Raw genomic sequence first — 23,618 nt, 5'->3', positions numbered from 1 at the left:
TAAGTTAAGAAATATATATTATACAATAAAATATTTGAAATGTTTATATACATATATTATACACCATCATGGGCCACGGGATGTCCGTCCTGTTTGTTCTCGTATACGTTCGTCCATTTACAAAATATAAGCGATCATCTGTCCCAGAATTGTTCATGGTAACATCGAAAACTCAATAGAGTGAAGATATGTGGACAATGGACATAAAATAATTAATCAATGTCAAAAAAAATATTTCATTACAATGACTATTTGAATGAGCTTGTTAACGAAAACCACTGTCGAAAACAAAAATAATCGTAAAATCGGATTTACTTTCATTCATACTATTTAATATTCATACTATATTTTAAGCTAAAGGAATGGTTTTTAAACAAAACCTTGTATAGTTAGTAAGTAATACTTACTACTTAGGTCAGATAAAATTTGAAGTTTTTTACAATATACTTACTTGACTTTTTTAATTCATCATAGTTCTTTTTTGTTTAATCACTTTATTCAGACTTTTTTCTTGATATTGAATTGATGATTATTGATTTTAGTGATAATTAGCAAACAACAATATTATCGTTATGTATTCCCTCTAATAGTTTGCGATCTGATCTTTCGAAGTTTGTAATTTACAGGTATCTTTATTCTTTAATTATTATTTTATGTTTTTATAATGATTTGTATTCTATATGAGAGTATGATTACCTTAACCCAAGCAATATATCTACAAACGAGTATTTTAAAAATTGATCAGATTAAAAAGCAAGTGTCAAAATGTAAACATTTTTATGTAAATACGAGTACATACATTATTTAATTTTACATATATACTTAAAAGGCTAAAAAATAAAGACCAGGGCTCGGAAGTTGTAGCAAATATATATTTTTCTTGTTTCATCCTAGAACATCCAAAATAAGATATAAATATATCGCACACTTTTATGATGTCATACACAAAATTTTATCTTGTTGTTTTTACATATTTACGGTTTTTATTGCTATTTTGCTAATTTAGTGTTTTTAGTGTCATTTTTTGGGTATATGGTTATTTTCACATAATATATGAAATATTCGCGTTTTGTTGATTATAATGATTTACTTATATTTTTTAAAATATTTGAATTGTTGAAAATAAATAGGTCTTATCGAATAACGTTTTATGTTTTTTTAATTTATTTTAATTTTTTTTTAGTAATAATTTTACTTTTTAACTGTTAATTATAAAATTGTAAAATAAATTTCCTAATAAATTTATAATTTTTTCAAGTTAAATGCATATTTTTTTGATTTCATGCTATTTATTGCACATATTTTGGAGTTTTTAAGTACATATTAAGAGCTAAAAAATATTATTTTTAGTGCTACAACTTCCGAGTCCCGGTTATGATTTAAAAAAAAATAAATATTTAATTGTTTTAAAACTCAATATTGATATTTATATTTTAAATTAAAAAATAATTATTAACAAAATAACTTTCAAATGTAAAAAAAAAATTACGCAATAAATGTTTAAAAAGTGGATTTTATGACATTGATTTATAATTATATTTTAATAGAAATACAAATAAATTTCTAGAGTGGTAAAAATAATTAATTTAAATGGTTTTATTATAATAAATTAATAAATAATATTAGGCAAATAGTATATAATATTATACATTTGTTATGACTACTGTTTATTGGCATTATAAATTTGAAAATATTACTTTGAGATCAAATAATAGTAATATCTATAAACATAAACAAAATCAAAATATTTTATGTTATTGATGTGGATCAGATTTTAATAATTTAGAATACATAATAATTATATTTCAATGTACTCATTCACAGATAATAAATCAAAACCAAAAGTAAATTATATTTACTATTAGAATAACAATTAGATATTGAACATTATTTATTAACAATAATTAAAAATAAGATTTAGCATAGGAAACAATTTTAATGAGGAAGATAAGTTTTATAATATAACCTTTTAAAAAAAAAAAATTATCTAAATCAATTTTTTAATATTTCTGTAGATAGTAGGCAGAAATACAATCATGTTCATAATATTAATACAAAATTTAAAGAAAAAATACTAAAATAATTTAAATAAAACAAAACTTTAAGTTCAGTATAAAATAAAGCGTATTTGTTAATAATTCACCGTTTAAATGTTGAACATCCAACCAATTTATATGAAAGCATAATTAAATTATTTACAGTAAAAAGAGATACATAATATTATTTCTTAAAAATAGAAGGTAAAATGGTAATCTCAAACCATTGTAAATTGTGTAATAAGTTCTACAATATGAGAAATGTTTTTGGGAACATTACAACAATCGACAGTTATTTGTAAGTAGTAGGTTCTGAAAGAAATGTAATTTCAAACATACCTTTGTGGATTACATATCATTGAAAATGAAAATAAATTTTAGTAACTATTAAAATATTTAATTAAAGTATTTATAATTTATTTATATATACATATATATAAATAACTAAAATTATATTATGTATAATATGTTTTAGTTAAAAATATGTTAGTTCTCAAATAAACACTGCAGTGGGAAAAATGAATTTTACCTTTTCCAGATAGATAATAATATTGATAATTTACAAATCTGCTCAAAATTGTTGATGAAAAATAAATATATTTTGAGAAATTGCCACTATTGAAATAAACTTAAGGTTTTATATTAGTTATTACTTATTAATATCAACAACTTAAATTATATTATAATTTAAATATTTAATGTTTGTAAATGCTATAAAATTAATTATTTATGCAATAAACTAGTTTTTAATGAAGTATATCCATACAAAAATTATTTGATTTATTAAAAATACAATATCAAAACATATTTATAATGAAACTTATAAATCAATTTGAATTTCAATAAACTATAGTTAAAACTTCAAATTCTTCATATTTGTTTCAAGTTATTATAATTTCCTGTCTATGGTCTATCTACTGAAGTATGATTGAGAAACTTATAAACTTAGATAATAAATACTTATAATTACTTATTATAAAAAAATATAATACAACTATTGCTAGCCACTTAGTAGTAAAAATATTATTTGAACCTGAGAAACATCTGAACAAACATCTGAATGTAATATAACCTTTTTTTCTATTTAAGGAAATAATTTTTTTATCAACTGAATTAGATACTTACATAATTTAAGTATTTTCTACTGTAATTATCATATAATTATAAATTATTTTAATGACAAATTAAAACATAATAATACTATAACCCATTTCAAAATTATAATGAGCATTTTTTCAGAGATTAATAATTATCCAAGTTATAGATATTGAACAATAACTAAATACAATTATAGGTTTATTATAACTCCTAAAAAATTATTTTTTTATGCATTGAAGTTTATATTTTTTACAAAATCAAGTAAATTACAAACTGTAAGTATTTAATATTTTGTAATGAAAATTTATAAATATTATGTATATTAGTATAATATATTATAATATTATATCATTATTTATTAATTTAATATTAATATAAATATAATATAATATTATATTTACGTCATCAAAGCTTGATTTTAATGGCTTGGAATATTTTTTTTAGCGCAATCAGAATTACACAAAAATATGATTTAAAAATTGATCTATGAAGTATAAATTTCAAATCAAATGTTTAATTTTTTTGAAAATTTTTAATTTTTAAACACATACTTTCAAATAGTGATTATTTTTAAATTTAATAGCATATTTCTCAGTTTTTAATTAGAAATAATTAAAATGTTCTATATTATTTTTAATATTTTGTACATTTATGAGAACGATTAAAGATAATAATGATAATGTTATTATTAATCGTTTAAGATTATGATTATACGGACAATTATTGATTAAACAACATATAAAATCATTTTTACGAATTTGTAATATCCAACAATACGTACTCACAGGCCACAGCCCAGTGTGTTTTAGCTACGAGTAAACACTTTTTAGGTAATGCATAAGCAATACATTTTTCTTGTTTTAATACACGTACCTACTGTATGTGTTTCGTGGATTTTTTTTATGTAATTTTAATTAACATTATTTCGAATTAAAAATTAATATCCAAACGTTAGTCATTATTATTCATTGTCATATCTTCGATAATCATTTATTATAAATTTCTTTGAAATATCAGAGTGTTAGTCCACTATAAATAACATTTTATATCTCAAAACCAATAAAACATAAACGAACTAAAGAAATTGATAAAATACATTCCATCAGCCTGTTGTCACAATTATTATGCCCTACTGATCAAACACATAAAAGATAAGTAGATCGGTTGTGTATATTTCGTAGTTTGTCTTTTGTATGTACATAAATGAATAAAAGGTATGTTTGAAGGTGATAAATTATTGCAGTAGACAGTATTGTTGTGAGTGGCGACGACTAGCACTCTAAAAGCCATTTTACATTACAATTTACAAATATTTGAACCCGACAACCGACTTAGGTAGAAGATACCTGCGCATGTTATACAGACACACAAATGGACGAGAGATCGTTATCGTTTACCTCTATTGTCGATTACTAATATCCAATATTCTTTTTTTTCTGTGAATAGTCTGTAAGACTTACCGAAAAGTAATTTTATTTTCATGAGAGACAGCTGGTGTGCAATATATTATATTGTATAAAATCTAACATTTTTTTCTTCTTTTTTTCCTTAGAATTATTTCGTGGAATTTAAATGTGAAAGCAGTATAAGAAACAATAAATTAAAATAATCGACTTTGTACACTACCAAGCAGAGATTTTTGAATTCAAATTCTTTGAAATCAAAATTGAAAGAATTCAAACAGTTAACAAAAAAACCAGTTTCCTCCCCAACATTTGTAATATTACTGGGAACTGCATTTATTTAATACAATCAAATTTCGATTGGAGTTTAAAACGTTTAATATTCGAATTTAATCAATTTGATCAATAATGTTAATAGTGTTATTACTTATTTCACGAAGTTAAATAAAAAAATAGATACTTTTATTTTGAAAATAAATCATTTTAAATTCTAAGTAGAGCAATGAATGAATGTACTCATTCTACAATAACGTGTATTTTTTTTTCTCTGCCGTCACCTTTCGGGATAGTAAAAATGCGTCGATTTTTAACCCTGGGGGTGGTTTATGATAAAATATTGGATCTAGTTGGTACTTTGTGGTCGAAGTTAAATATTCCCAACTTTTTTTTTATTTAAATCAGGAAAAACATAAAAAAAAAAAAAAAAATACGCAAATTAAATAAAAATTAATATGAATAATCAATAAATTATGAAAATACATTATTTTCAAATAAAGAATATAGCCATAATACTTTTTTAAGCCGATGATATAATTAACATGTAATCTATTTTAGGGGCATTTATATTTGAAGTGAAGCACATATTATACATTTTATATCCTATAAGTTCTAAGACATAAGTTTGTGAATATCTGACGTGTATTAGTTCTATACAGTTGAAAAAAACAGTTTTTTGAAAATAGAAAATAGAAAACAAACTTTGTTTTTTTCTAACATTTTTCTATAATATGTTAGTTTTTTGTAATATTTAATATGATTAAAACGTTTTAAACAAAACCTCTTGTTTAAAAGTTAAAACATGTTTCAATCCTATGTGTATAGCTATCGGTTATCATACAATTTGGGTTATGTGGACTATAGCCTATGACTCATAGCTATATATTTTTTTTTTTATTTATTTTTTACGGTTTTAAAATTTCAATATATTTTCAAAAAACACATACATTAGCATTAATGGTGAAAGGAGGTATGCAGACAGTAGACGTGTTAATATACCAATTACCATATATATTGCTGTATTCTACAGACAAAAGTATTATTCTCACATTAAAGATTAAACAAATTTTTATAATTAACGACTTCAGATAATAGATTATCAACCATCAAACATTCCGTACCAAATTTTACAAAATAATTAGGTGTTATTATAAAACCATTAAAACATTATAAGTTACTCTAAAAATAATATTCGTATATAATATATATCATACATACAGCACACTATTGTTGATTCATAAAAATAAAATATAGAAAAAATATAACATTTTATAAGTTAAATAAGTTATTTATATGTATAAATGTATAATATATGAGATCATAATATACTATATAGCGTATGTTTCAAATTAGAAATTCAAGAGAATTTTTAGTGAACCGCGTGCGAGGTCAGATTAAAGGATGGGGGTTGCAAACAGGGCACGATCCCGTGGCTAGCTAATTTTAAAAAAAAATAAGGAGATGAAATCTAAGTTATAAATCTTTAGTCATCAATACAGAATGATTTTATTGCATTATATATATGATATTACGTATAATGTATATTTTTTTTTGTATAGGATACAGCTACACAATTATATACAGCCGTACACATGTAGTAATAATATATTTTTATAGTTTGAGTTAAAAGGGTCCGACCAAGTTATTGGTGCCTGAAACTGATCCTTATAATCCGGTTTCCTAGCTTGACTATGTGTAAAGAATATTATACGCATACCGCGTCTGTACGTCCCTATATTACCTACATTGTCCCTATATCTTAGATAATGTAAAAAAAAAACACAAAATTTATTGTTGACCCAAGCTAACAACAATTTACCATACTTAAACGTGTTGTGCATTTTACGAACAAAACATAATATACCCAAAGATGCCCTTGTAAAAGTAATATAACGTACCGTGTCCGGGACCTATGGGTATAAATACTATAAATGTATCCATTTTTGTCATGTATATAAAAACACATGAATAATTATTGCATGAAAAAAATGGATCAAAGCGGAAATAGTATCAGCCTACATTTTTAAAGATATTTTATATCATTATGAGTAATTCATTCTTCAATTACTAATACTATATAGGTTGCACAATATTATTTTGCCAAAAAATATTTTAAGTGCATATTTTGTATTTTTAATATTTTTATAGCTTTTACATATAATTAATAATATAACATTAAAGCTCAACTATATTACCATATAAATTTAATATAGTAAATAAAAATTAGATATAAGGGCCTTCAGTCTAAGTTATCAGCTAATTCTTAATCAGAATAATATTAATACTTGAGAATACTAATAATAATATGAATAAATTAGATAACATTTTAAACTCAAATTTAACTAAATAAAAACTAAAACACACAACAATTTCAAATGCTTATAAACAATTTAAAATTTTTTAAAACTGCATATTGCAAAATTAAATTAACAAAATAACTAATAATACATTTTTAAATTCTGTTGTTGTGAAACAGATCTAATGTTAAGAGGTAATGTTTTTAGAATATTAATAATTTAAAAGGAATAAATTATTGAAAATGTGGAATTAGTAGACTTGGTAATTAATATTAAATGATGTGTTAACGTGTCATATACCGTTCTCTTTTAATCTCGATTCTAGTTTAGATCATCGTTTTATAGATACATTACAAAGGTACAGGGGTGGCCAAACTGCGGCTCTGTCATAGACTCATATAGCTCGCGTCTTATTATAAGATATTTAGATATAAACATTATTACAAAAAAAATTATTTTCAATATGAATTCATGAATTTATATATTTTAAGAAGTATAATATTTTATTAAATTTCAATTTATAGAAAAAATTTACAAAAAAAACAAAAAATTGTGTTTTTCATATAATATTTAAATAATATTATGTATTCATTTTTATTTTTAATTATTAATTATTATATTGTGTTGTTTCACATTTTACACATTTTATTGTAATTTATATCTAAATATCTTTTTTACGTTAATCATATACCTACATATATTAATATAAACTTTATATTCATTTTGGCTCTTCCATATTTATTAATACATTGGGCGGCTCGCAAGTCTCTTCTTCCTGGCTGCCTAACATATTATGTTTTTGTATATTTAACCGTTTTACCTACCTATATTAAGTATGAAGAATAATGGTTTTATTGTTATTATTTATATTTATAAATTATTTAAGCATAGTACAGCTGTTAGTAGGTAATAACTAGTAAGTACTTTATGTTGGTATAATGATAACTAAGTAAAATAATGTATAACTTAAAATAATGTGTATTATTAAGTATATAACATTATAATTAATATTTATTATACTATCAACATTATATGTTACGTATGTTATACGTATATCATGAATATTAGACATTGAAACACCTATTTTTATCTAGTTAAGTTTTATAATTTACGATTCTGATATTTTTACTCAGATTTCAATCGAAGCCCCTTTAATTCGATATAAGATTTCTGTTTGCCAAGGATGATACGTTTGAGACGAATATAGGTACCTACAGCGGATATAAACTATACAGACGATTCGATCATAATATTTTACCAGAATGCATTTTATTATATTTAAATAAGTCCAGAACACAAATATAAGAACAGAACACCAAACTTACCTCAGATAATTCTTCACATTCATTCATTTTTCACGCATTGATGAATAATTTTTTTTTTAGAATATAAACCGTGTAAATGATAGAGGTGAAAATAAAATGTTGGCATTTTTTTTATTAAAATAAAATATAAATATATTTACCGTGTACATATCTATATTGATTTAAAGACATGTTTTTTTTTTTATATATAATATTAATGTGTTTCGACTTATAATGGAAACTGCGCAGCATGTGTTTTTTTTGTATAAATTTGACAAAGATTGTGCGCATTGGCCATTGGGTCGTGTTTATATGACACATTCCTCATAAATTAAACTACGGGAGTTTCGAGGGGATGGAAAGGTTCTATACAATAAGTGACTACAAGGCGACGCCATGACACCATTAAACCGCCGCGCCAGTAGGATTAGAAGAAGCGGTACTTACCGTTCAATTTCAACCTTGTCAGTTATCAGTATTCAAGCAGCACCAGTACGTGTTCAGTTTGTTGCTGTGCTCCTGCGTGTTGTTGTCAGGAGAATATAATTATTAGCTGCGCCATTTTGAATATAATCAATTTTGCTTACATCTACTATCAAGTAAGTAAATAATATAATTTTTATTAAAAATGTATTATTTTATTATAATTGTTTAGGATTTAAGATTTAAGCATATTTTCAATTGAACAGTAGGTACTTAATTTTTAACGTGTTTAGTATACTTAACTGAATAACCTGACACCTGTATATTAATATTTAATACTAAATTTTCAATATACATTTAACGTAATGGGTTTAGTGAGTTCAATAAATTATAAATGATTTCGTGATTACTTTTTAAATATTTCGTAAATAAATAATAATAAAATTATTATATTTTATATTATGTTAGAATTAAGAAAAATATGTAGGTATTCAATAACGCATACATTTATCAGACTAAAAACTCTAAAACAAATTTTCAAAGTCAGTAGACTATTGAGTATTGACTCAACGTAAATTATATTTATTTGATTATTTCACCTTTGAATATATGCTTATAGATACAATATTACAATGTAGGTATATTATTTTTCACTCTCTCACTGTGTTAACAAAAATTATAAAACAATTTTATTTAGTTTTTTCCGGTTTGTAAATAAAATATTATATTAAATTATTATATTAAATATTTAGTACAAGCCTAGGATTATAACCAATGGCGCTTGTAAGCTGAGTAAAAATTGATTTCTCTAGTTTACAGCTAGCCTTCTACGTACATATTTTTTTAAATTTTTAATTTTAGCCTATAGATAAATATACTATAGAAACATTTTACATTTTTCAATTGCCATACAATAGCCCACCATAACTCAACTTAAATAATAATATTTTTTATTTATTGAACAAATAATTAGAAAAATTAAAAAATAAAATTTTATTAAATATTTATTTTCGTGAATGGCGCAACAATAAATCCGCGGTCGCTGGTTAATCACTGTTTTACGGGCTGTAGTATCACTAGCTACTTATATCTTAATCTAGACTTGGAATAACAATGTCGGATGCAACTAAACATATCGTGTACAATTTAATACACCATTTGTTAAAAAAATATTGTTAAAATCTGTTGTCTATTATGATGGAAAAACTGAGTTTTATTTTTTGCACGAAATTCTGAACGATCTCATAGTTTCCCTGCTAATCTCGCTCGTAGTTGCTCGATTCGTCAGAAGTAGAAAACTCAAAACTCAAACGTGTTAATACTTCATTAATCATTAAAAATAATTATTATAGCCATTATATCATTATTGACATTATTGTATTATTGCATTTTATCAGTGAGCCATTCCGTTATCATTATTTTCCTGTATACATTTTTAAATGTATAATTGGTTTTCTAGTTTTTGAATTGAATGTCAGATGTATTTACATAAAGTGATTACTTAAACTAATAAATTAACAATATCATTTAATAATATATTCACTAAAATAATCTTATAGATAATTTTATCATATAATTGGTGGCAATTATATGAATTATTTATGTTGATTGTTTGCTTAAACTAACACTTAAATAATTATGTCTTATAACTCATATTTAGGTAAAGTTCATTCGAGAATGAACCATTTAAAAAAGTAGCTTATTAAATAAAATACTACATAATTTAAAATTGTCTCATTTTAAAATTTATTACAATCAATTTAATTTTATAAAAAATCTAAAAGTATATGCCATTTATGGTATATTAGGTACAAGGCATTGAATACGTGTGCTAATATTTATGTATTATTATATATTTTAAGAATTATAATTATCTCTAAATTACTTAATCATCCCAAAAGAAACATAAAAAGTAACTTTAACAAAATTTTATATCAGAAACTTTATAGTTTGAAGATTCTTGATGCGAAATATCCGTATATCAACGCCATCTAACGATTTTTTCTTGAAATAAATTATGTAGACAATAGTTTAAAATTAAACCACTCTACGCGCTAATAGCAATGTAATTCCTTTTATGCAACCGGTTTAGATGTTGGATATATCAACGCCATCTAACGATTTTTTTCTTGAAATAAATTATGTGAAATTTTTATTTAAATTGTAGTTTAGAATTAAACCACCCTGCGCGCTGATAGCAATGTAATTCCTTTTATATAAACATTATAAACGGTTTAATGGTAGTGGAAGAAACATACTTTGCCGTTCTCTTAGTCTTCTATCTATAACATTAGTTCATTACATTCTCACAGATTATTTTCTTTTATTATTATTATATTCTCATTTCATATAATATGTAATATTATCATTTATTTTGATCCATGGTTCTTACCTTTCACAGCTATAGTATACCAATAGATATCTACTGACAACTAAAAAAAAACTTCCAAACCTCCACTCCACAATAGTAGTGATCGGGTATTATCTAGCTTGATTTCTTTATGCTTGATACTATGTTTTCAAAATTCCTTTCGTATTTTGTAGATTAAAATACCTATATCCTAAAACTCCTTTATAATTAAAAAAAAAAAAGTTTTAGTAAAAACACTCTTTTTAAACTAATTATGTATATAAAATTGTTTTATTTGTTAAAATGCATTGATCGTTTAGTGGATATATTATGATTTAAAAGTATCAGCTATGAGTAATTTTACATTTTTTTTGGTACAAACATCAGAAAAAATTAAAAATTACATATTGCGTTCACAATTACTGTGTGTTGCCAAGTGCAAAATAAAATACTTTGTATATCAGATATATAACCTTAAAATTAAAACAAAATTTCTTACTAATATTTTCTTATTTTTTTTTTATCACATTTTCATCTTTTATTAAAAAAAAAAAAATTATAGTAAATTAAATAAACTTCTTGTACGTTATGATAAAAAATTTAAAATTTAGTAATATTATGTCTTTTTTTTTAACAGTATAAATAAAAAAGTTCTTAAGATAACATATAAATTTACATAAATATCACATAATAATAAAAATTTAAAAAAATTCCACTTGTGTTATCAACTGGTTTATTTGGTATTTTTACAATTCTGCCATATCTTTTTCTAATTTTAGATTCATTTTAGTAACTTTAACATCAATTTTTATTTTGTCATTATTAATAAAACTTTTTGAATTATGATTAGAATTATCATATTTTAAGCTTTATGTAGTTTTTATAAAGATCTTACTATTTATATTTCAAACTATGAATTATATGGGTGTTTTATAGTTGCACACTATTGTGTATACCTTTTTTCCACTGATTATTTTATAACCATAAAACTTTATCACAAATGCATTTTTTTTTTTTTTTTTTTTGATTTTTCTGTTTATATTTGTATTATAATTAATTTATTGATTATTCTGATATAGGATTTCTAGGTATAACTGGAATTAATTTTTTTTATTAACTGGTAATTTACTTTTTAACTTTCTGTTCATTAATAATTTAGAAGAAGTATAATTTCAATTAGACAATGGTTTTGTCCACTAATTAATAAATACAAATTTAAATCTTGACCCATTTTTTCATTATTGTTTTAAAGATACAGACAATTTTTTCGACCATACTATTACTCTGTAAGTAATTAAGACAAGATGGTGTTATTTTTAAATCCCATTTTTTAGCCAACTTTTTAAAATTATTGAAAGAACATTATCTGACATAGACACCTTAAGTATACCAAACCTACTAAATATTGTTTTAAGTACTTTTATTAGTGTTTCAGCTAATTAATTAGATAAATCTAAGAAGTTAAGAATAGAATTTCTTAAGAAAATGATTAATTCCAATAGTCTCAGTAATTTTTTCCTGATTTTTTGGACAAAATTTTTTGAAAGCTTGTTTAACTCTAATATACCAGCTTTCATTAATGAAAGATGCATTCTTTCAATTTTCAACACATTTTCAATTTTCTCAGAAAACATTTTAAGATTCTCAATTTTTTAGAAAATTATAAATTGCTATCTTAGTATAGATTTTAGAGTATAACGTATTACTTATATGCAATTACCTATACTAATATTTATAATAGGTATAATAAAACAAATTATTATATTACTAACAAGTAAAATAGTGTAATAAATTAAACATGCTTTACACCTTATATCTATTTATAAATTTATTTTTGGTGATGCTGTGAGAGACGGAGTGGTTTTGAGGATTAAAATAAACTATTAACGTTTTATTCGGTTATTCTACTAGTAAGTAGTAACTATGTTATTTAACCATTCATTGGCATAGCCAGAATTTTTGAATGGGGTAATTAAGGTTTAGGTATATTAAAGCTAGCGGACCAATACATAGAGAGCATAAAAAAAGCCATTTAAAATATGCATTTTAATTAGAATTATTTTGTTTATTTTAACTTCATTACATTAACCATAAGCTTCTTGTTTTGATTGCTAATTTACAGAATAATTAAAAATATTAAAATAGTGTAATAAACTCAATTCTCATTTAATTATTTTAGTTATTATAATATAATATAATAAATTTTACATGAAGTATATTTTATGTTGACAACTAATGTAGGTATTAATAATCAATTTACGGTGAATAGATAAAGCTTAGATCAAAGATGAAAACCAATTGTTGTTTTCATTTTATACATAAAAATGTATAGTAGACGACAGGATATTAAATTTGAAAATATAATAATCACGCTACCATAGGACCCATAAATACGAGTAGAGCACCTAACATTAGTAGAGAAGGTAGTAAACAGTAGAGTTCTAGATTTTATTTTAATTGTTTTAAAAACTGTACGAATAAAATATACATTTTATTTATAACTTGTAAAGTAAAGTGTTCTTTTATTTTTAATATTTCTACCTTCCTCAATACGTCTCAAGACTACGTCGAAAGTGCTACATCGTTTAAATAATAATCGTGGTACCAATCGCTGTGTCTTGCTCAATGATCACTACACAAATTTGGTGTCAGGTGCGGGGTCTAATATCGAATGAAATAAAATTAATGTTTTAATATATAAGTAATTCGAGACCCACCAACGAACCACGTTCAACTTCTATCAAGAGATTCACGTCAATTGGATTTACTATTTGGTTTCAAAAAATAATCCAGCCGAAAATGTCAGCTCAAGAGACAACGTCCACGGAACACAACACAAGTAAACAGAGCTTGTTCACGGAGAAAACAATTTCTAATCAAGCCAAAGAAGTTCAAGGGGCGCATTCTTTCACTTCCAACAAGATGAATAAAGTGTAAGTTATTTTTACTATAATATACTAAGTCAAATCTGTTGTGAGTTAAGAGTAGTACATAGTAAATGTATATAAGAAGTAAAGGATCAAGTGAAAACGATCCAGTTTTAATAAGAGTGCCTGAGACGTCCGATTCTGTGTTAACTAATACATTTAACTCAGAGTACACTGAGAATTCAAAAAATACAGAGAGTACAGGAAGTGCTAATAATTTAATAAATTTAAATTCAACTATAAGGGGTAATGTAACGAAATAAAAATGATGTCGAATTAATTAGATTTTATAACTACTTTAAGATTACCCAAGTTCGCAGGGGGAAACGAGACTGAGCTAGCCTCTTTTATTTTGCAATGCGTGTTTGTTTTTTTAAAAGTACCGGATAGTATGAAGTCCAATATTTTAGAGGCAGTTCTTACTAAACTCAAAGGTAAAGCTTTTGACACAGTAAGGTATCGGGAAATCAGTTCACAGCTGAATTAAAATCGCATCCTGGAACTATTTTTAGTACATCGCATTCGTTACAATATTTACGTGGACAATTAAATACAATGTAGTTAGGTCCGTCAGAAACGATGAAAAGTTTTGGGCAACGAGTAGAAAAAGCATATCATAAATTAACTCCCGCATTAACCGTAGAAAAAAGTTCAGCGGAAGCTAAAATACACGTGCATTAGTACAGGAGAATAATACACTAAGCGTTTTTAAAGGTGCAGTTCAAGAACCTATTTAAATAATATTACTCTCGCGAAATATTAGTAGTTTTGAGGAAGCAGTATTACTTGCAATAGAACAGAAGACAGTTTTCGGTAAACCAAAACCACCAATCAAGCTTGATTATAAGAATAATTCTCAAAATAATTTCAAGAAAATTCCTGATCGACCCAGTATCGATAAAAATACGATTAAATGTTTAGAATGCGACCGAATGGATCACTACGCAAACAAATGTAGGACTTTAGAAAGAAATATTATAAAAAATCCCGTGATTAAAAGAGAATATACGGGGCATGTAAAATTTTACAAGTGTAAATTAAAAAATCACGATATCAGTGAATGTCGGAAATTAAAGGAAAGGACCAAAACTGAGGAAGAGCTTTCTACTTTCTAGTAGTTCAGAAAGTTCATCGTCCGACACAGAGACAATCGGTGAAATAAAAAATAAAATACGAATAATAACGCCGATTTTAAAGAAAAACATATTTTATGCAGGTCTAGAAATTTCATTCCTAGTGAAGGTAAATTTTTAATAGTCAGCGGTGCTGATATTAATGTAATTAAATTATCAATTCTCAAAGATCATTTAGTAGTAAATAAAACGGAGAAGCGTCATATCAAAAGAATTAGTGATAACACTATTTTAACCATAGGTACTGTTTTTGTTGACGTTTTTATTAAAGATAAACAATTTAACATTAAATTCGATCTATTATACGATGATTTTCCTACACCCGAAGCGGGCATTTAGGTGTTGCATTTTTAAAAGAAAATACAATTATTATTGATTGGAATAAAGGCATACTAATTATACCCGATTCTATAGAAGCGAACAAAGTTGAACCAATTATCATACCTATACGCAGAAATTGTGTATTACAGGTAAAAGCAGATGAGGAAACTAACTCTAATTTGAAAGCTATTAAAAAATACGCGTTAAACGAAGATAATTTCCATCAGTTTAAACCCAGTATGAAACAATAAAATCATAAGTAATATAAATAATATATCAGAACAACCATTTATTATTGACGAGCTAACTACAAGCCATGTAAAATAGGAACCGTATACGGATAAAATATCTTTAATCAATAAAGTCAATAAGGGAATTAATGTAGGTCATCAGAGTTATTTAAAATTATTAAACGAATCAATTAAAACTGATCATTTGTAAAAGGAAGTGAAAAGTAATATTGTAAAAATATGTAACGAATATTCCGATATATTTTTTCTGGAAGGAGACCTTTTGACCACGACAAAAGTTGTTACACATAAAATTAACACGCCACGTGCCCACGTTTAACGAAAGCAATAAACATTCGCCCGTATCGGCATATCGATTGGGCATACTGGACATAGGGAAATTCAAAGCTTCTCCATGGCGTTGTTCAATAGCGCGATCTAATCGGATAAAGAAAAAAGAGAGTAATGCAAATTATTATGATAAAAATATACATGAAATTAAAATAAACGTAGGGAATAAAGTTCTAATAAAAGAACATAATAAACGTAATACGTCAAGTAGAAATTTGACGGGACCGTATAAAGTACTAGAGGTATATGATAATGAAAATATAACAATAAATAAAGGTCGCAAGGGTTACTGGATCCACAAAAATAACGTTGAATTATTTTTATGAGATCGAACTATTAGACAAATAATTTACATAAATATATACATACAAGCTCGTAGAAGTAGTTATTTTAATTAGATTAATTTTTATTTTTCTCTGTCTTATACAGAGTGGGCGTTGCAACTGTATTTTATCGAGAATTAGTACCACCACAACTAACCGGTCAGGAAAGCATAGAAGAATTGATCGCACTACGAAAATTATCGAAACAAGTGATCGAAAAATTTTGTGAACAAAACCCTGATATTAACAAGGAATTGTGGCGAACTTTTGCTGTACGGTGCATACTCAAATTAAGGAACAAGGCATTGTATGTAAATTTTAGAATCCCGCCCACTGCTCATTAACGCGCATGATCCATATACGGATGTAAAGTACTCTAAATGCATATTCAATTTCATAGTAAAATACTACCGGTACGAAAACCTAATAAAACAATGTTGATAGAATAGTGTTTTCTCGTTTATATAAATTTTGGGATTATTATTATTATAATTATTATTAAATATATATATATACCTATAAACATATTATTATTTTTTTCATGTATTCCAGTATATTTATTTTTCAAATACTACTCGAATACAAACTAATGATGTCACAGGTACAATTTATCGACAATCAATTACCACTGAGGTCTGGTATATATTACGAGAATATAGGACCAATAAAAATAATTATTAACACCTGGAATTTAGCAATTTACCTAGATACATCACGTCATTATACAGAGCAATGGGAAACCATTGAAGACTGTTTAGAAAAACTCAGGGTAATGTGTGCAAAATCGACAGGTACTTGGACGTAGTTCCAAGCTGTCATTCTTTATTAAATCATATATTATTATTAAATAAAAAATTAATTAAACGTAAAGAGCTATTATTAGACTCAGTCGCGTTGAGAAATAAACGTGGAGTAATGAGGTACGTTTCGCATGCCGCGCAAGTTTTATACGGGTTGTGTAATTGGGATTATATAAAGAAATTCGATTTTTCTATAAATAAAGTAAAGGAAACTAAGGTAGATCAAATGGAATTGATAGACGAAAATTTGAGAATATTAAGTATAAAACAAGAAGAAAACGAGGGACAAATAGCACGTTTAGGAAGAACAATAGGGGACTAGTGAACTTACCTAACAATATTTTTTCCCGAATCGGAACTAATAAGCAATTTATAGTAATTAACTAATTTATGTTGATACAAATGATGAGAATAAATACTTTGGTCGAGATAATACAAAGTGCAAGGTTGGGACAAATACACCTAAGTTTATTAAGTACGTGAAATCGGTTAGAATAGTTTAAAAATATTAAACTGATTTTACCTAGTGGAATCAATATGTACGGTAATGTTTGTGATTTGATTAAGCTAGCAGATTTGACAGTATACTATAATATTAATAACATTATTTTTATTTTAAATATTCCACTTGTATATCAATATGATTTAAGTTTTTATAAATTAATACTACTTCCGGTTTGTGTAACAGAAAAAAAAAATGTATGTATATTAGATCTAAGCATGAATTTTTAGCTGTTACAAAATCTAAGGAGCTCTACTCGACTTAAGGTAATTTTAATCCCACCATTAATAAGTCTGTACACAAATTTTTGGTATGTGCCAAAACGTACGCTAACCTAACCTAGGTATTACATAAATAGGATTATATTGAATATATAGGATATATAGGATTATATAAATAATCGTGTATTACATTTTCAAGTTTTTTGAACAAATAATTTTTTATTGACAATAATTGAAAAAAAAATATCGAACATTTTTTATCATGCCTATAAATAGCTTAAAAGGGTTAAAATGCCATTATATTGTATAGAAAATGATAGTAAAAATATTTGGTGATAAATGTAGTAAATTAAGTTTCCAAGATTATTTGTTTTTAAATTACATCAAAACATCAATTAAAAATTTTCTCATCGAGATTTATGAAAAAAAAAAAATTGAAAATAGACAATGCCTAGATAGCTCAAAAAAAGTTAAAATTAAAAAGAGTTAAATCATGTATTAATACTATTATAAATATTTGATAAAAATAAAAACATAACAATAAACATATATATTCACATCAATATAAAGTAAGTACTATAGTTCTACTTAGAATCAAAAATAAGCAAAATAGGGTTAAATACTTTAATCAAGGCTATTATTTAATGTATTTACTTATATACAATCTTCTACATTTATATATTTATACAAATTTCATACCTCAGAATGATAATTTGTTTTTCTTCAGGTCTCATATAGGTGTATAGGCGTACGCAGGATTTTATGTCGGGCGTGACTTACATTTTTAACCTGCCCTAAAGAACAAAAAGCAGCCCACTTATTTCCTTAATATAGCACTTATAAGCACATAATAATTAATAATAGGTATTTATACATTACTCATAATATTGAAACTCTTAAAGAATTAAATATGTAAAATAAAAATATATAAATAGACTTACAATATAAGTCTGCAATTGCTGGGAAGCAAATGTTTAAATTCATCAATTACATCATTAAAGTCAATACCAATTAAAAATTGTTATTTTACAAACAAAAAAAGAAGCGCATCCAATCTTTCTCGTGATATGATAATTCTTAATTTTTTATAATGTTGAGTTTTGAAAAAATATGTTCACAACTACAAATAATAGTCACTGAAATTGTCACAAACATTTTTAGACAGTGAAAATTTTTTTTTAAATGTCATGTCTACCATACTGTTTTAACCAATTGAGCCAGGGTCTGTCTATACCACAGATATATAAAAATACTAGATAGCCGACTTGGGTATTATTATTGTCGCCAGTAAAATGGCCGCCATCCTTATCTAAGAGGTGAATGTTTATGTTTCTTAGTATTGATAAGAACGATGTTAATATTATTTATTATTTAATACTAGGAATAATCAATGAACATTTAGAATTAAATTTATATACTTAAAGCTATTATTATTTTGTGTAACATTTTAGAAAAGTTTTTGTCTTTTTGAGTGGAATTAAATTTTCCTATATACAAGGGAAATTTTCATCAAATATTTTGTCTGTGTTCTTGAAGATAAAGTTTTAAAGATAAATGTAAGTTAGGTATAACTATCTACTTATAACATAATTTATTGTAATACAAATACCAATACACCCAGAAAGTATAACACTTAAAAAAAATGATCACGTGCTTTATTTATTTAATCAGTACAATATAACTTTAATAAAATAATATATATTTATATTAAAATAAATCTTGATTCCTTGTATTTATCAAAATGCTTAAATAATAATATAAAATATTTATAATAACAATAAAAAAATAATAGGTATTATAAACTACATGACATTTAGGTAAAACAATTTTATTGATTCATAAATAAAATTTGTTTTGTCAATTTATGGCGGTTACTAATTAGATTTAAAATATCTGTAGAATACATTTTACCATATGAATGTAATCTCATGCTTAAATATTTCTTTATAAGTAATGCAATTAAAACCATTTTATGGGGTCTATCTAATGTAAAACCATTATTACATTCTAAATATTTAAATATATTTTTGTCTACTGCAAATTTTTTATTAACAAAGCAATGATAAACCATAGTAATAGATATATATTTAAAAAATATTAATAATTACTGTACCTACCTTTCCTATACATTAATCACAATTTATATTTATAAAATTAAAAAAAACATGCTTAATATGTGCATTAATAATGTTGGTGTATGAGTAATGTTTGGCATGTAGGTATCTGGTATATATTGTTATAAAATAATAACACAATGCATATATTTAATTATTATTTTTATTAAGATTTATCATGTTTGATAATCGTTTGGGATTCTTAATAATTATAAATAGTTCACAAATACCATAATATTGTTTTATTCAAATACATACAGATAATATTATATTATATTAAAATATAGAATTGTGTAAAATATTAAATGGTTCCAAATTTCAGTTCCAAGCAAATACATTTTCTACAATAAAAGTTTCTGAGCTTACACTATTCAGACAAAAAAATTTTCTGAAGTTTTCGTTCCTATAAAATTTAAAATATTATATCCCTCCAAAATAGTGTCTTATCATTTATCATATCAGTTTAATTTGTAAACAGTCACCTCTTAGATAACGATTATCGGCCATTTTGTTGGAGACATAATTTTGTATGTAAAACGTATGGCAGTCGGCTATCTAGTATTTTTATTTATCTGTGGTCTATACGCAGTCGATTAGAGCACCAACGCCGTTATCACTTAATTGTTATCAAAAAAATGTTATCTTAAATAATATATCATCACTCATATCAATTATTATTATTGTATATTTACATCCAAGTATATTATGTACAATTGTACAATGATTAATAGAATTAAAATTGTCATTAGATAAAAATGGTAGTCAAGTTGTATTTAAAAAAAAAAACAATAAAAACAATATCCAACTATTTTGTCACTTAATTTACGGTAAGTCATGTTATAATAAGACAAATGATTTAAAAACTCACATAAGCAATACAAATCTATAAATAGTAACAATTAATTTTAAAATGTTTAGTTATTTGTATAATGTATAATGTATAAAATTGATAAAAATGTTTAAGTTGTATTTAAAAAAATAAAAATTATAATAATAATAATAATAATAATAAAATTTATCCAAGTTTCTTTTTTTTGTGGGATTTTGGTATATTTAATAATTGTACAAATGAACGCTTTGAAGTAATATTAATCCGTTGTCTATATTCGTCCTAGAATTCAATTTTGAATTAACACTATTTAAGATTTTTAGTTGTTCAGACAATTCTTCTGAATGGTCATTTGAATTAATTATATATGTTAAATCTAACATATTTTTAGGGTTTCTCTAATTTGTTCTAAAAGATTTTCTTCTTTTTCAGTGTCTAGAATTAAATTATGTTTGTCACTCATACAGTCATCTATATTTATATTAAAATATTTTCCTTTTTGAATACATTACTAATAGGTAATTTATGGAAATAGTGTTATTATATGTGTATTTTCTTTGGGTTTATGATTTGGTCCATTTACACATTCAAAATAAATATGTTATTTTATTATAAATGGACAGCCCATAAATTTAATTGGCAACTCTCCACGCTCAAGTGAAAATCTGTACTTAGAATTATCTCTTAACAACACATTTTAATATTATTGGTTTATATTTTGAAATTCAATTAATAACTATGTAAACATTTATACTAATTAATAAATTACCTTCATATTTTATTGATTTTGCCACAACATAACCAAAACCTAAATACCGTTAATTAAGTGACAAAATAGTTGGATATTGTAATTATTGTTTTTTTTTTTTATTAAGTACAATTTGACTACCATTTTTATCTAATGACAATTTTAATTATATTAATCATTGTACAATTGTACATATTATACTTGGATAGTTGGATATAAATATACAATAATAATAATTGATATGAGTGATATACCTATTATTTAAGATAACATTTTTTTTTTGATAACAACAAAGTGATAACAGCGTTGGTGCTCTAATCGACTGCGTATAGACAGATCCATTGAGCCATTTGTGCACAGAACCTGAATTTGTACATTTTGATGTATATTCAGTAGATCTCAAAGATTAATTTTACTGCATAAATCTTCAGCTGAAATTGAAAAATATGTGTATAATATTTTATGTTTTGAAGTTTCATTTTCATTATTTAGGTTGACTAATAGACCAATAACATTGATTAAATTTAATGTATTTTATTTGAATCTCTCTTCTAATTCACTAATAACAGGGTATAGACACTGTATGATATTAACCAAATCGGGCGACATTGACTTTGAACACGGTCTCCGGGGGGCGCGGCATACGTTATCACTTAAATAAATATGTAATATCAATATTATCACTGAATAATATATTGTTCAAAATTAGTTAAAACTGTTGAAAGAACATTGAATAATAATAAAAATATAACTATTGCAATTTCAGATTGGCTCGTTTCTAGCAATGTTTGTTTACATAAGACCCGCGAAAATCACATTTGTTTCCGTTTTTATAATATCCTAACAAATAGGGATACACATTACCTACATCTAGTCAGATTATGGATACGGTTTTAACTTTTAGAATCCAATACTTCATACCGTAAGGATACAGTAGACCGCCCAGGTGTTTGAGTGTCGTTTCTATATTGTTCTATGCTAATAAGTATATCCAAATTTGAATTAAATACCAAAATTCTCATTTCTTCATATTTATTTTCAAATATATTTGTCCTTCATTTATGAAAATTATTTACTTAACATAATATGATGAAATTATATAAAATACAGTTGGCAAAAGTATAATTAGATAATCGCTCTGTAATATAGTTGGTTTCAAAAGTACCTTATCAATGAGTTAACTAAAATGCATTTTTTTATATTTTTGTTATCATTTTTTGTCTGGCATTTTTCATACCTATTGACTAATTTTTGAATTTGTATCCCAGTAAATCTATTAATTTTGTTGATTATTTTAAATTTATAGCAACAAATCATTATGGTATGAATAATAAAATATTTATATCTTTTAGATACTTGAGTCAATAATTGTGGTGTTCAAGAAAAATCTGAAGCTTTTTTGGTTACTACATCTAAAATGTCGAATCATCAAAAGAAAACTCAAAATATGATAGCAGTTCCAAACGACGAAATTATTGATTTAACATTATCTGATAATGATTCAACAAATGATATATATTCTAATAGATTAAGTCAGCTATTACGGGAAAATAATGAACAAATTGATACTTCATCACAATCATCGTCCGAAATTGATGATAACGCATCAATATCATCTGATGATGACTCAACAGATGACATAAATTCTAATACATTAAGAGTATCCAGGGAAAATAATGAACAAATTGATACTTCATCACAATCATCGTCCGAAATTGATGATGACGTATCAATATTATCTGATGATGATTCAACATATGACATAAATTCTAATAAATTAAGAGTATCCAAGGCAAATAATGAACAATTTGATACTTCATCACAATCATCGTCCGAAATTGATGATAACGTATCAATATTGTCTGATGATGATTCAACATATGACATAAATTCTAATACATCAAGTCAGCTATTACGGGCAAATAATGAACA

The 23,618-nt window shown here is 24.8% G+C and overlaps 1 protein-coding gene across 1 annotated transcript; it reads left to right on the top strand.

The window, feature by feature from the left end:
* The first annotated feature begins 13,986 nt into the window (after positions 1 to 13,986).
* Positions 13,987 to 16,816, top strand: LOC112601621. The gene is made up of 2 exons (XM_025349325.1): positions 13,987 to 14,120; positions 16,579 to 16,816. Exons 1-2 carry the CDS (start codon positions 13,987 to 13,989, stop codon positions 16,814 to 16,816), a joined length of 372 nt encoding a protein of 123 aa, XP_025205110.1.
* Positions 16,817 to 23,618: the final 6,802 nt, after the last annotated feature.

Source organism: Melanaphis sacchari, unplaced genomic scaffold (genome assembly GCF_002803265.2).
Source record: "Melanaphis sacchari strain LSU unplaced genomic scaffold, SCAv2.0 Contig7_pilon_pilon, whole genome shotgun sequence".
Lineage (NCBI taxonomy): Eukaryota > Metazoa > Arthropoda > Insecta > Hemiptera > Aphididae > Melanaphis > Melanaphis sacchari.
This window is presented reverse-complemented; position numbering and strand designations above follow the sequence as displayed.

Coding starts and splice junctions, on each gene's coding strand:
- LOC112601621 (XM_025349325.1), top strand. CDS start 13,987: ATGTCAGCTCAAGAGACAACGTCCACGGAACACAACACAAGTAAACAG. Junction 14,121..16,578: donor TCCAACAAGATGAATAAAGT/GTAAGTTATTTT, acceptor TGTCTTATACAG/AGTGGGCGTTGCAACTGTAT.